Raw genomic sequence first — 15,078 nt, forward strand, 5'->3', positions numbered from 1 at the left:
GTTTTGATTTACCTCAAGACACCCGGGCATCGCCGGGTACCCTCCGCTAGTGGGGAAGAAAGGAGAGGTGGGAAAGAGTAAGAAGAAGAAATGGGAGGGGGAAAGGAAAAAGGGGTGAGAGGGAAGAAGAAAGAACGGACGAAATGAAGGAAGAGGAGGGGGAAGAAGAAGAAGAAAAAGAACAGAGAGGGAAGAGGATATGAAGGGGAGGGGAGGAAGAAGGCAGGGGAAAGGTTGGTTGGTTGGTTGGTTGTTTTTGTTTTACGGCATATCAACCTTTTTCAGGTTATTTAATGCCGAATCTAGTTATTTTGAGAAACGATTTTTAATAGAGTATATTTTTTTTTTAAGTCAGATTCTATTTAACCCATAGTTGGGACCCTAACAGATACTATCACTCCGGGTCAGAGTGGACCTGGGAGCAATGGCAATTAAAGGGTGGCTCCACACTCCACAAGGTGGAGCCTCACCATCGGATATAGTTTTAGGTCATATCCAGGACCGCAGAGGAAAGGAGAAAAGATGGGAGATGGGGAAGAAGAAGTAAAGACAGACGAGAAGTAGGAAGAAGAAGTTCTCTCTGATTTTCTCTCTTCTGATCTTGAACATGTGGTGCAATGGGGAAAGAGGTGGCTGGTTACTTTTAATTTTTTTGACTACCATACATTCATTAACACTTATCCTCAAGTGGCCTCGGGCCTTGATAAGTGATGACTCCTTTATAAAAAAATAAAAATTTATAACAAAAATATAATTGCATCAGAATCGGGAAAAATATTGGAATCGTCCCATCACTAATAGATACGTATATGAAATAAATGGCAAGCAAAGGCAAATGGAAGAACCGCAGGTGGTATAAACTTGTGTGTAGGTGACTTCCTACTTTCTCCAACCCCCCCTCCCAAGAGGGGCACCTTCTTCCATCTCCCCTCTTTTCCCACCAACCCATAACTCAGCAACCAGGAAATCAACCTTGCCATCAAACATTTCGCAATGGCTCTTTGATGAAATTTCTAATAAAAAAAAAAGCTAATTTTATTGCAGAAACAAATTTTTAAAAAAAAAAAAAAAACGAGCAAATAAAATCGGAAATTTTAAATTTACATTTCATTTAAAAAAAAAAAAAAAAAAAAAAAAAAATATCCACAAAAACATTAAGGACAGGGGAAGGATTGGGTTTTTCATTTTTCTATCCACATCAGCTATCATCTTTTCCGACTTCTTGAGATGGAATTGCACCAAACGGATATACAGGAAGCCGAGGCACCAGGGGTTGGGGTTAGAGTCGAGAGGGTTCGACTAAAAGTTATAAAGAAGAATAAAGGGAGATAAATATCTCGGAAATACTGACGTCATTTAACAAAACACTGACAGTTAACAAGCTCAATTTGCAAATCAAGAGTATTTTTTCTCTAAGTACTGGATGCCCTAGTATTCTAGTCTTTATCTAGAACCACTTTTTTATGAAAGAGGCTACCACATATCAAGACCTGTAGGCCACTTGAGGATAAAGGTTAATGTGTGTAGTGTGGTCATCGGAGCAGTTGCATAATAATCATTTGTAGCATTTGATATAATTAGATGAATTATGAGGACGGTTGAATAAGAACTTGTTTGCGTTGGACTTGAAGACAATGATATTGTAGTCAGCCGGAAAGCAGACCAGCTGAACAGAGTTCCACAGGCAAGCAGTTCTAGCAAAGAAGCTTTCTTCATGGAATCGCATGTTTACGTTCAGGCACCGATAAAGAGTGGGGGAATTTATTGACAGTAATTTTGGCTAGAGTGTTTTTTGTGAAGGATTAGTGAGTGGGGTACTATAGATTGGAGCTCAGTCGAACACATGAAAATAGAGATAGAGCAGAGACAGGTTCGCAACGTTTAATAAATAACTATACTTGTGTGTGTGCGTGTATGTATGTGTATATATATATATATATGAGAGAGATAGATAGATAGATGAAGGTTTCCTTCGAAATATATTTATGAATTTCAATATAAATTTCAAACAAAATAAATATCTGTTTATTTTGTAATAATCCGTTGTTTGGGCTTCAAACGTATCTAATACGTATTTTATTTTGTTCAACCTCAACCAGCACTTCTAAGGAACAAAAATCTTAACATATATATATATATATATATATATATATATATATGTGTGAATTATTTTTATTTTTGTTTAATTTATCACATACATACACATATATAGATCCCTGGCAGAGTTGATAAAGAAATTGGTAAAACTCTTCTGAAGTTTGAATGTTTACTCGTTAGACAACACTCGAAAAAAATAATGGCGAACTCACTTGTTAAAATATTTTAAAATTTACTACTACCCAATTTTTAAAAAAAATATTTGTATGGTTGACAACAAAATAGCTCTAACTAAACATGTAAGAATTTTTTTTATAACCAGATTTTCAATTAAAAAAAAAAAAAAATCGATTTGAATAAACAAAAACAAATGACTGTTTACGCCATGTTATCGCTGCTACTATCTACTATATACTACAGAAGTCTTGATTCAAATTCATAACGATTTTTTCGGATATTATGTTTTTAAATTGCTACGTACCACTAGAGAAAACACTATCCAATCATCTTTTTAACGAATAAACATAGTAAAAAGATTGTTTTATTTAATAGTGAGTGTCCGAAGAAATTTATTTTCAAAACTTTCAATACTCATCATTTTGAAATCTTTTAACAACAAAAAAAACGAGTGGTCAAATGAATTTCGGACACTCGAAATTATTAAAAATGACATCTCTTTTGGCTAATTTCCAAATTTCATTAAAAAATTCTTAAAAGAAACACAGTACGAATGTTTACAAATGGGGGGGGGGGCGTTACAAAATCTTACCGAAAATGCCGTTTTATGATGTTCACATTTTCATCACTTTATTTGCTTAAAACTCTAAAAATATATACTGTATGTTATTTACTAAATCATTTGAAAGTATTTTCATTTCCGAACAAAAACGGTGGTATTTTGAAGACTTAAAGTGCTTTGGTTTTTTAAATATGACTATTTTAGCAGAAACCCCTTGAAATCTGTGATTATCCAAAGCGTTTTAACGACCATGTGTATTGCTACATATATAGATCCCTGGCAGAGTTGATAAAGAACTTGGTAAAACTCTTCTGAAGTTTGAATGCTTACAGACAACACTCGAAAACATAATGGCGAACTCCAAAGAATCCAAATGATACTTTTAAACGTATTACTTGATTCATCAAACTCATCTCAAATATCATTTTCACACCGTTTCGGTTGATGTAACCTTCTTGAGGTATATTTTGTCAAACTCGGAAATCTATGCTGATTAATTTATTTCTACAAACAGGCTACCACATATCAAGGCCTGGAGGCCACTCAAGGATAAAGGTTAATGTGTGCACTGTAGTCATTGGCACAGTATTCGCTTGTGGTGGAAAATTAGTAAAATCAGATTATTTATGAGGACGCTTCAATACATATAATAGGAATCCGATCTTTCAATCAACCCTCAACTAAATCAACCGCCGATAAAAAAAAATAAAAATAAGGACAATAATACAAAGTTCAAAACAAAAAATATTTATGATGTTTCTGAATTTTTGAGATGAGGATTGGTTATTTGTATTATTATCCATCGGACTACTGTTCTCATCTTGAGTGTGATTTTCACAACGTTTCGGTTAATATAACCTCTGACCTTCTTCAGGTGTATCTTGTCGAACTCCTGAAGGTTGACGGTTCAATCCTCAGTGTGGGCGACCGGAAAATACATTTGTGAATTACTTAGGACCTCTATCTAGTCATGGCTGACGGAACAAGAGCATGCTACTCCCATGAAGTAAATAAAGGGTTCCGCTCGAAATTCCGTCCAAATTCCCGAGTTCGACAGAAACATTCCCGAGTTCGACAAGATACACCTGAAGAAGGTCAACCGAAACGTGAAAATCACACTCAATCTTTTAAGCTGTTTAAATGCAAAAGCTTACTGAAATAAATGTTTTCAAAAATATGTTAAAAAGAAAAACGAAAAGTCAGCTATAATGTGGATTCGAACGCAAAAAACTAATAGTTATGATCCAAACCTCTAAGCAAAATTTTGTAGGCTAAAAAAAAAAAAAAACGCTGCATGCTGGGTGTGAACTTGTATAACTCAAGTTCATAAGCGAACACATTATCGATCGGACCAAGACGACACAAATGTTATAACGCTGCAAATTCAGCTTTTTAAAATGAAACAATCCATCAGTCGCACATACCGGATTAACAAACATTGTTGAAACCAAGGTTTTATTTAACCTCCTTCAAACAAAACATTTTCTGCATTAAATAATTGACGATTTTTTCTAATTTTTCGATATTATGTCTCAGAGAGATTGCCCTTTTTAACGATACCACGATTGTGCCACTTCGATGCAGATGCCAAAAGTTTTTAGCGGGCGTACAAATACACAAACACATATTTGCTCTTTATATAATAGAAGACTAGCATGGTTACCTGGCATTGCCCAGATGGAGAGAGGTGGTATACTAAGGATACTGAGCAACCCCAAGAAGAAAAAAAAAACGAATTTTTGTTTCAATCAAAATAGCAGCGGATTACCCATACGGCTGCAGCAAAAAAAAAAAAAAAAAAATTAGCCGCAGTAAACAGGCTCGAACTTGTAACGCGAAAGAAGAAAAAGAGGTGAAGAAGCTAACGTGCTTGCTGTCACGGCCATGACAACTTATGATGTCACAATGGGTCGAAACAACATTTTTCAAACATACATTGAGATTCCTAGGCGTATCACTTGCAAAAAAATCTTGACGCAAAAAGTGACCTCTCCTTGCAAAAAAAAAAAAAAAAAAAAACAGTTCAGTTGACTAGCACAGAATTAATCATTTTGGCCAATTTTTATATATTTTTTCATCCGAGAGATAGATCTTTCTAACGATACCAATTTTGTCACGGTCTGATGCGTCTGTCAAAAGTTTTTGGCAAGCATATAAACACACACAGACATACATTTCTCTTTTTATATTATACTAGTGTGGGTATCCGGCGTTGCCCAAGTGTTTCTCGGTGTAAAAGAAAAAAAGTTTTGGTAGGCTCGAATCTGAACCCTTGACGCAAGGGTGGAAAAGAAAGTGTGAAAAACATGACATCTTACCACTCGGCCACAACGGGACAGGAATCTATCTATATAAAAGCCAAGTACGTCCAAGGATGGAATACTGCTGCCATATCTGGGCAGGAGCTGCTAAAAACAGCCTATCCTGCCTTGACAGAGTACAAAATAGACTTTGTGGCTTAGTGAGGGATGCCTTTTTCTCTACCCTTCTCTCCCACAGAAGAGATGTTGCGAGCCTTTCCTTGTTTTATCCTTATTTCTATGGCAGGTGCTCGTCTGAACTCCAATCTCTGGTCCCCCCCTCGCCAATCTTTCACGAAAAACACCAGTCTAGCTGAATCCACTGTGAAAAATTTCCCCCACTCTTTATCTGTGCCTAAATCAAAACATGGATTCCATGAACAAAGCTTCTTTCTTAGAACTGCACGCCTGTGGAACTGTTCCGACTGCCTGCTTCCCACCTGACTACAACTTGGATGTCTTCAAGTCCAACATAAACAAATTCCTAATGAACCGCCCCCTTAAGTAAACACTTCATCAAATCTCCACACTAACGTACTGTACTTGCAATAACCCTTAGTCCCTGAGTGGTTTCCCGGCCTTTATAAGTTAAGTGACAGGTGCGTAAATTTAATTCGGTCAAACATCACGTCATAGGGGAAACTTAACTTTGGCTACAAACCAGTTTCTGCATTTCCCCCATGATGTTGGGGAAAATCAGCTCCCCATAAAAAGGGGAGTGTTCAAATGAATAACAATTATCTGATATGACGGGTTTTGCCCATATTGATCAAACCTTATTGCTTTCTGGACATCCCCGGCACGTATGCCAGGGAGCTCCGTTTGCTTCGGATTCAGTTTCGCTTATATACCGAAAAGCCAAACAAACATGTGGAGAGTAAAAAATAGCGCGAAAATAGCGTGTAAAGGTCACTCATATAAAAGATAAACGCGATCTCCTTTCATAAATCGGAGATATTATAATCTATGTAGTATATAAAAAATTGTAAGAATTAGTGACCCCCCACCTTCGAGCGCCCCCAACCTCCAAAAGCCTTTGCCCCACATACAAAAAAACGCACACACTAACACACATTTTCGCTTTCATATTATAGATGATAATAGATGAAGATAATACATTAACCCCAACCCCTGGGAAATTTGGCAGTAATTTGCAATTGTATTTTGGAGTTTCACCTGCAATGAAAATTTAACCTTCAAGTGCCAGAAGAGTGTAATTTACTAAGCACTTTATCCACTATGCCACGGGTAGCCCTTGCACAAACATTTAATGCTTTTTTTTTTTTGAATAAACATGCATAAATTTTATCATGTAAGATCCCATTAGATTCTGTAATTCATAACACCGGCCCTGCTCCCTGTAAGCGAATGTGATGTTTTAGGCTAAAATCTTAAAAACACAGCTCGGCAGCTTCCGTATCCGTGTGTTGAACTACGACTCCAAGCGGGCCTCCCATTAATTCCTGGATATCCGATCTGTCTTGGAACTTGTAGGATCGAGAAATAAATTCAAATCTCGAAAAGTCACATTAAGCTAAATTTAAAGATTTTTTTTTTTATTTTCCGTTTTTATTTCCGTTTGTTTAGAACTTGTCAAAAAAATAAATCGAATTAGATTTTATGAAAAACAAAAAACAAAAAAGAGAGACATTGTAATTTACACCAAGAAACCTGTGAGATATTTTCTTTGTTGGTGGCAGCAGTTTATTGTAGAAGTGCAAAGTGGGGCATGAGTAGATGGGGAGGAAAGTAGGGTGTGGGGGAGTGTGAGTTCCAAGGAAGTGTGTCAGCAGCAAAGTTGGGAAAGGGGGGAGGGGTTAAGATTGGGAAATGGAAAATTTTTTTTTTTTTTTAACTAAAGTACAAATTTAAAATATTTTATCTCTTCATGTGTCAATCGATTAGAAAAGGAAAAAAGGAAGAAAGAAAAAATGAAAGGAAATGAAACAAAGAAAAAAGATTTTAATGGGAGGAAATGGAAAAGCCGACAACAAAACAAAGGGCGAGAAAATGGATGGGTAAAAAGTAAGAAAAGAAAGAGAAAGAGTAAACGAGTGGAGAGAGAGAGAGAGAGTAGAGAGAGAGAGTAGAGAGAAGGAGAGATAAAGAAAGAGGAGAGAAAGAGAGCGGGCAGAGGAACAAAAAGAGTAAGAGAGGGGGGGAGATGAAGTAAGCGGAGAGAAAGAGAGAGGGCAGAGGGACAAAAGAGTAAGAGAGAGGGGGAGAGATAAAGAAAGAGGAGAGAAAGACAAATGGTAGAGGGAGAAAAAGAGTAAGGGTGAGAGGCGGAGCGAATGGAGATAGTAAGAGATTAGAGAGACAGAGAGTAGGAAGAGAAAGAGACGATGAGAGGTTAAAGAAAGAGGGAATAATGAAAGAGGAGGAGGAACGTGGCAAGTGTTTGTTTTGGTTTATTTTATGGCATATAAACCATCTATGCATTATTTAATATCTATAATATAAATCTCACCTGTCTGTTTGTATGTACGCCTAAAACTTTCGACAGAGGCAACGGGTTTTCACAAGATCGATATCATTTTGAAGTTCGACCCTTCGGACAACAAATATCAAAAAAATGGCTAAAAGCATAAATTCCTTCACCCTCAGCTAGGCACTTTTCTACAGGGAGGGGTAGCAAAACATTGTCTCTTCATGACAGTTTAGCTAAACACGCATGCACAAAAAAGTTCTTTCTGGAATTAGTTTAAATATGAAAAAAAAAAAAAAAAAAAAAAAAAAATGGCCTAATTTCGCTCACCGCTATTAACCCGACCAGATATATATTTTTTTTAAGTTTTAATATTGAAACAGAGTTATTAATGCCATTTTTTCGTAATTTTTTTTTTCATCACGTTCGCTGTATTTTTTGTTTTTCCAATTTTTTTCAGAAATTTTAACATCGTTTGCTTATTCTTTATCTTGCATCACGTTTGTTTTCTATATTATTCCTTAATTGGAATTCATTTTTTGAGATGAGCATTATATACATTAATTTATTTTTACGTCGGACTACTAGTCTCATCTTTATTAGTTGTTTTTTTTTTTTTTATTGGTTTGTTTATTCACAACGTTTCGGCCAACTAATTCCTCTGGCCTTCGTCAGGTGGTAACCGCGACGGATAGGAACTTCGAATCTCCTAACTGCATTCTCAGCCATCACTGCCATCCGTAGTTGTTGTTGTCTCACCACATTTTGGCCAATTAACCTCTGGCACGCTTTGGATGGGATTGAAACCGCTATCTTCAGACAATGTTCATCTGGAACCGTAGAGATTCAACGTCTATCAACTGCGCCAAGGGCCTCGAAGGGCGATCAAGGTTGGATTCTTTGATCTTATAAATCCACTTTTATTTATTATCTGATCTTCCATAGTCGGGTCCGTACCGATTGGGATATATATTATTCCTTAATTGGAATTCATTATTTGAGATGAGCATTATATACATCAATTTATTTTTACGTCGGACTACTAGTCTCATCTTTATTAGTTGTTGTTTTTAATCACGTTTGTTGTTATTTTTTTTTTGTTTTTCTTTTTGTAATATTTAAACAGGGTTATTACGTTCACTTATTCTTTATTTTCCATTTTGTTTGGATTTACCCCCACACACACACACACACACACACCTCACCTGGGCAACACTGGGTATCCCTGCTAGTCTAATTAGAAATCATAAAAAAATGAACAAGTAATTAACGCTTGTTTTTCAAAGGAATATGCAAATTAGTTAACTTAGTCACTTGCATATCCTTGACTGAGTATATTTAAAAGTTTGTTTTGTTTTTAATATCAATGAAAAAAAAAAAAAACCTCCATTTATAATAATATATATATATATATATATACACATACAAGCCTGAGTGCCTGGCGTTGCCTGGGTGTTTGGAGATGTGTGTTAAGAAAAAAAAAAAAAGTGGTAGCAGGCAGGCAGGCTCGAACCCGTACTGCGAAGGAGGAAAAGAATGTGAAAAAAAAAAAAAGTGATGTTTTTGCAGTTGCATCCATCGCCAAACCGGAAGTAATGTAGAGTTAAATTAAGGCTAGTCAATCGAAAACAGGAGATGACTTTCAAAAATATCAGCAAAAAAAGTGACCACACCCTGTAGAAAATTGCTCAGTTGAGGGTGAAGGAATTAATGTTTTTGGTCAATTTTTCGATATATATACACACACATATATATATGCACACACACACATATATATATATATATATATATCTCAGGTTGTTGCAAAAATTCCCGCGCCCCTTCAGAAAAAAATTGTTCTAAAACATGTTTTGATATTTGGCAAAGTGTTATATGGAATATGGTGAAGAAAAAGGTGATTTCACGTGAATGGATAGTCTGGTGAAGGGTAAAATATCCAATAACGGTAAAATCCAAAAATCCAAAAAAAGTTGGTTAAATTTCCATTCCCACAAGTAAAATCCAAGGGAATCACGTAATTGGAAGATGGTCCAAAGTAATCCAGAAAGCATATATATATATATATATATTATATATATGTCATCTACATACAGTACTGTTTCGTTGTACCACAACTCATCAGTGCGGCTAGACATACACCTTTCCCCAGCCGTGGATCGAACCCATAACCGTCGAGTTGTTCTAACCATCGGGCTACGAGTCAGTGCCGTAAATATTTCTCCTCGAGTGCGTATTAAATCCACACCTGCCCGTCGCTACAGTGCTCAAATCATAAGTTTGTTTACAAACAAATTAATAGTGGGCTTCGCTTAATTGCTTAAATGCGTGTCGGGTGAAAATATATTTACAAAGTGCTCAACCCCAAGAGGGGGGGACTTTTATTTGCTATTCACACATGATGGGATTGTCCTCATAGAGTATTACTGTCGATAATATTTTGTAACACCAATAATCACAGGTTTATATACCAGTTCATTTGTTGGATATATATATATATGAGGTTGTTGCAAAAATTCCCGCGCCCCTTCAGAAAAAAATTGTTCTAAAACATGTTTTGATATTTGGCAAAGTGTTATATATCATTAGTAGAGCAACGACAACAGCATATTCTTTTCATTGTTTTGACTCTTGAGTATATATCCGACACAATTAGACGCAGTTACTCAAACGAGAATTACATCACTCTTTATAAAAGCATATATGATGTCAACGGATACACACTCGAGAGTCAAAACAACGAAAAGAATATGCTGTTGTCACAGCCCTAATCATTAGAAAGCATGTATTCTGTTCTACAAGATAATGGCCGTCGTTTTTTTGCTCATATAATTTTTCAGAAGCGTCAAATGAATTGTCAAGTAGATAAAAAAAATATCACATTTTCGACAACTCTTTCTTTTCGCATTTAATCGAGGTCCAAAAAGCGAGTAAAGTGACCAAGGATATTTGTGCCGTATATGGAGAAAACGCTATAGCTGAGAGAAGTGTTCGAGATTGGTTTACCAGATTCAAACACGGTAATTTTGACCTCAGTGTCGCTCCTTGTCTCGGAAGACCAATCAAGATAGACGAAAACCAACCCAGGGTTCTTTTGAAGGAAGCTGGTTATCAGACATTTAGAGAATTGGGTCAAAAGATGAAGTGCGATTTTGCAAGAATTTCACGCCATCTTCAGTCGATGGGATTCACACAAAAAGTTGGAGTTTAAATTGTTTGATTAAAAAACAAACGGCTGAAACTTATGCAACAGGGTTCTTTTGAAGGAAGCTGGTCATCAGACATGTAGAGAATTGATCATATGCATGTATATATATATATATATATATATATATGATGAAAATAATGGAAATAGTATTCCAACAAAATAGAGAAAATAAAAAAGGAACAAACCGTATTATGTGTTCACCAACGTTTCGTCTTTATTTCGAGGAAGTCTCGAAATAAAGACGAAACGTTGGTGAACACATAATACGGTTTGTTCCTTTTTATTTTATATATATATATATATATATATATATATATATACTAGAATTTTTCACAAGTGGATAAAGTACTAAAGTTACATTATTCTGGAGGTTGAAGGTTCAATCCTCAGTGCAAACGATACTCAAAGTATAATTGCAAATTATTTAGGACTTCTATTCAGTTATGGCTGACAGAACGAGAGTATGCTTCTTACATGGATTAAATAAAGGATTCCGTTTGAAATTCCGTACAGAAACAATTTGACAGAAAGAATCCCATGTTTGATGAAATACACCCGAAATAAGAGGTTACATCGACTGAAACGTTGTGAAAATCACACTCAAGATGAAAACAGTAGCCCAAAAAATCCAAATCATATTCATGGGTTGTACAGATTTCTATTTATTTATTTTTTATTTTTTTCCTCTGAAAACCTCATTGAAACTCCACGAAATAAAAAAAGAAAATCATTTTTAATATGTATCCATTGTTTAAAATAATAATTCAGTTAAGTCAATTCAAGTAACTTGATTATGTAGTAGAGCTGGCATCTATTCAATGTAGCCGCCTTCAGCCTCAATCACTGCCTGCCTAATCAAGGGTCCGGAACTGGGAGCATACTTCTTCCACAAGCGCTGACAGGAGCTCAGCCAATACTCAGCAGATGACAGCTATTAGGCTGACTTTGGTGTTGTGGGAGGTCATGTTGGTGATGTTCTAAATCTATAACCAAATGAAGTAGTTCAACAAGTTCAAGTCGGAGGGGGGGGGGCAGTGAGAGAAGGGTACAAAGTCATAATACTCCTTCTGAAGCAAAGCCTGGGTCTCTTTGGACTTGTAGGCCGGCACCAAGTCTTGCTACCACACCCAGGGTCAGCCATCGGCCACCTGATTTCACCAGAGGATCACCACACCCTTCAGCACATCCAAGTAAACTTTGGTGTTGACTTTCAAGCCGACTTCGAAGATGTGAGGTGGCATGATGTGGTTCTCACTTAAAATCACACCAAAGACCATAACCGTGACGATAAACTTTGTTTTCATCACCCTGGACACATCCTGTTATTCGTGGCAATCTAGTGATGCATTTTGAGGGTGCTGGCAATGGTCCCGTTCTCATAACTTGGACTAGTAGAGAGCATGAGTTGTACAACTGCGCATCTACGATCTCACTCGTTGAACATCATGTTACTTTCAGACATGATAGAAGGCCCCCTACTGCTCTTGGGATTTGTACACAACCGGCCAACCAATAGATTAGAGGGTCTGCAACATAAGAAAATCGGTTTTCATCAAACGGAAATGGAATAAGGTTGTCTTTTCTCTGGCGACAATTATACCGTTCCACCCTGTAAATAAATGAAAAACTAAATGGAATTACCTTTGTGCATGTGACTGTTGTCAAGACAATTGGAATCGCCAAAAATAACGACGCGGCCTGAAGAAGAAGCCTTCGTCTTGGTTTGATGCAACCCCAACACCGGAACATTTTTCACTGTCCGAGGATCACCCCGAAGCACTTCATAACCTGATCAGCAGAAAAAAGAAAAAAAAAACATCATTTACAATATTTACTTACTGTATATACTCACCAGAGACGGACAGACATAAATTGAAGCAAATTTATATATAATTGGGGAATATGCTATGCAGATTCACCTTAATAATACTATATATACATATGTATATAACATTGTGTGTCAGGTCACGTTATATGCTACTGGTACCATGTAACCCAGTACTACCTACCTCATGGTCGGGTCACTGGCGACTAAACTGGTTCCCGCACCAGACTTGTTTGGTGAGGAGGGTGGCTAGTCTCCCTGAAGGATTAAAAACAAGACCTTCCAAAGGGCAAATGAACCCTTTTTCGGGGTCAACGGCCAACTAGCACTGTGTGTGTTTGCATGTATGTATGTGTGTGTTGGAGTGGAGAGGGCTCCCGTAAGCCGTGGTGAAGGCAACCTTTCTAGGAGAAGCAAATCTCTGATTTAAAAACCATAAAGCAGGAGACCAGTACCCGCATTAAGCTGGTTTGCAGTTTAACTTGTTGCTGGCTATCTTGCTCTTGCTTGTTGCTGGATCTCAACATTTTGAACCGAGAGAGAGACTTAGCTGTCGTACAAAGCTAAGACTCTGTAACATCATCTGTGTATAGATACTCCCTCAGACATTTGTCTATTAAAATGGTCCTGTGGTGATGAAAGTCATTTTTGGGCTCATGGACTTTTAAGTGTCTGAGGGAGTGGCATTCGTCTGATAAGACGTTGCAATCATCATCATATAACATGGACCCCAGCAAAAAAAATGAGGTTTGGTTGTTTTGTCTTACAGCATATCAATCTTTATCGGGTTATTTAATTTATTTATCGGGTTATTTAATTTATTTATCGGGTTATTTAATTTATTTATCGTTTAATATATATTCCAGCGGGACAGGCTAAAGGCTTAGTTGAGTCTGTTAGCCTGAGAGACAGAGATGGACTCCCGGGCCGAAAGCCGAAGAAGTGTTTGCGTTTGGTTGCACTTGTCATTTTGTAAGAGCAACAACCAAGACCACACAATTGACATTACGGTCATCGTCAACATCAAACACTGAGGGGAAGACAACGAGAGGACGATCACAGCCTGTGCAATAAATGATTGTTCTTATTTAGTTGCCTCCCCACGAGGGCAGCGTAAGACACAAGGTCGTTTTTTTTTTAATGTGGGGAAAATCCAGCTCCCCAAAAAGGGGCACTATGGATAGGAACAAAAATAAAGATTGTCTCAGTTATAAAGGATTTCTCCTTCACTGACCGGGGACAGAAAAGGTGAAGTGTAGCATTAGAACAGATACTACACTGTGATCTCGTCCCGAAGGCCCTCCTGTTTCAGGATTATCATTATTTGTACTTCTTATATTATTGCTTCTTATTCTTCTTGAATTTTTCTAAAAGCCATATTGTGCTCCGCCCAAGATGATTGATAAATCCCCCCAGGCAACGGCCAAAAGACAGAGGCGGCAAACAGCGGACAGCTATGTCATCACGTTACATATATTACATATTCTGACACACACACTCACACACACACACACACCAACTCCACTAAACGAGTCACGGGTCGTTAAAATAGATATGAAAGAATCTGAGGACAATAGTCCGTTATACAAGCAGTTAGATAGCATTATTACCTTTACTTCTATTTTCACTTTCATGGTGATAGTCGATGCTAAGTACAAGTATTACTCGTCTCTCCAGGGATATGAATGAGTAACGAATTAAAAGAAAAAAAAAAAACTAAAAAAAAAAACTCAGTTAAAAATCAAAAAATATTTATGCTAACACATAACAAAACATACAAATAAAAAAACTTTCTTATTACTGCTGCTACTAGCTTTTGAAAGCGATTATAAAGACAGGCTCGCAACGTCTCTTCTGTGGGAGAGAGGTTGCAGGGAAGAGAAAAAGGCATCTCCCACTAAGCCACAAAGTCTATTTTGTATTCTGTTAAGGCAGGATAGGCTGTTTTTAGCATCTCCTGCCCAGATGTGGCAGCAGTACTCCATCCTTGGACGTACTTGGCATTTTTTTGCGTCTTTTTGTTGGATCAGCGACCAAGACCATATGATTGACATTATGACCAGCGTCAACATCAAACACTGAGGAGAAGACAATGAGAGGACAATCACAGCCTGTGCAAGTCAATCTTAAGTACAAGTCTTCTGTGTCTGTCCGGGGATATGAACGCGTAACAAATTAAAAGAAAAAAAAAACTAATAAAACTCAAGAAATATTTATTTTAATATAAAACAAAATATACAGATAATATTTACAAGTAAATAGACTTTTTTTATACTACTGCTACTAGCAACTATAAGGTCTATAGCATTAACGGTAAAAGAGAGATAAAAACTACTAATTTCAAATCAAATGTTTTATGTACAATCTAATAAGAATATTAAAATATAGTTCTTTGGTTAGTGAGAAAATATACAGAAATCTTTGTATTCACCAAAATTCCAGCTTCTTCAAATGGTGTGGCGTATGATTTTTAAAGAGTTCCTT

At 36.8% G+C, this 15,078-nt stretch overlaps 1 protein-coding gene across 1 annotated transcript in view; it reads right to left on the reverse strand.

The window, feature by feature from the left end:
- Window positions 1-15,078, reverse strand: part of LOC145268837 (membrane-bound transcription factor site-1 protease-like) — a 171,063-nt gene that overhangs the window by 21,682 nt on the left and 134,303 nt on the right. Inside the window, exon 27 of the mRNA XM_080124504.1 lies at window positions 12,411-12,557. Coding sequence (XP_079980630.1) covers window positions 12,411-12,557 — 147 coding nt within the window. The remainder of the gene's footprint in view (window positions 1-12,410; window positions 12,558-15,078) is intronic.

This window comes from Euprymna scolopes, chromosome 44, assembly GCF_053919585.1.
Source record: "Euprymna scolopes isolate OS-2025 chromosome 44, ASM5391958v1, whole genome shotgun sequence".
Classification (NCBI taxonomy): domain Eukaryota; kingdom Metazoa; phylum Mollusca; class Cephalopoda; order Sepiida; family Sepiolidae; genus Euprymna; species Euprymna scolopes.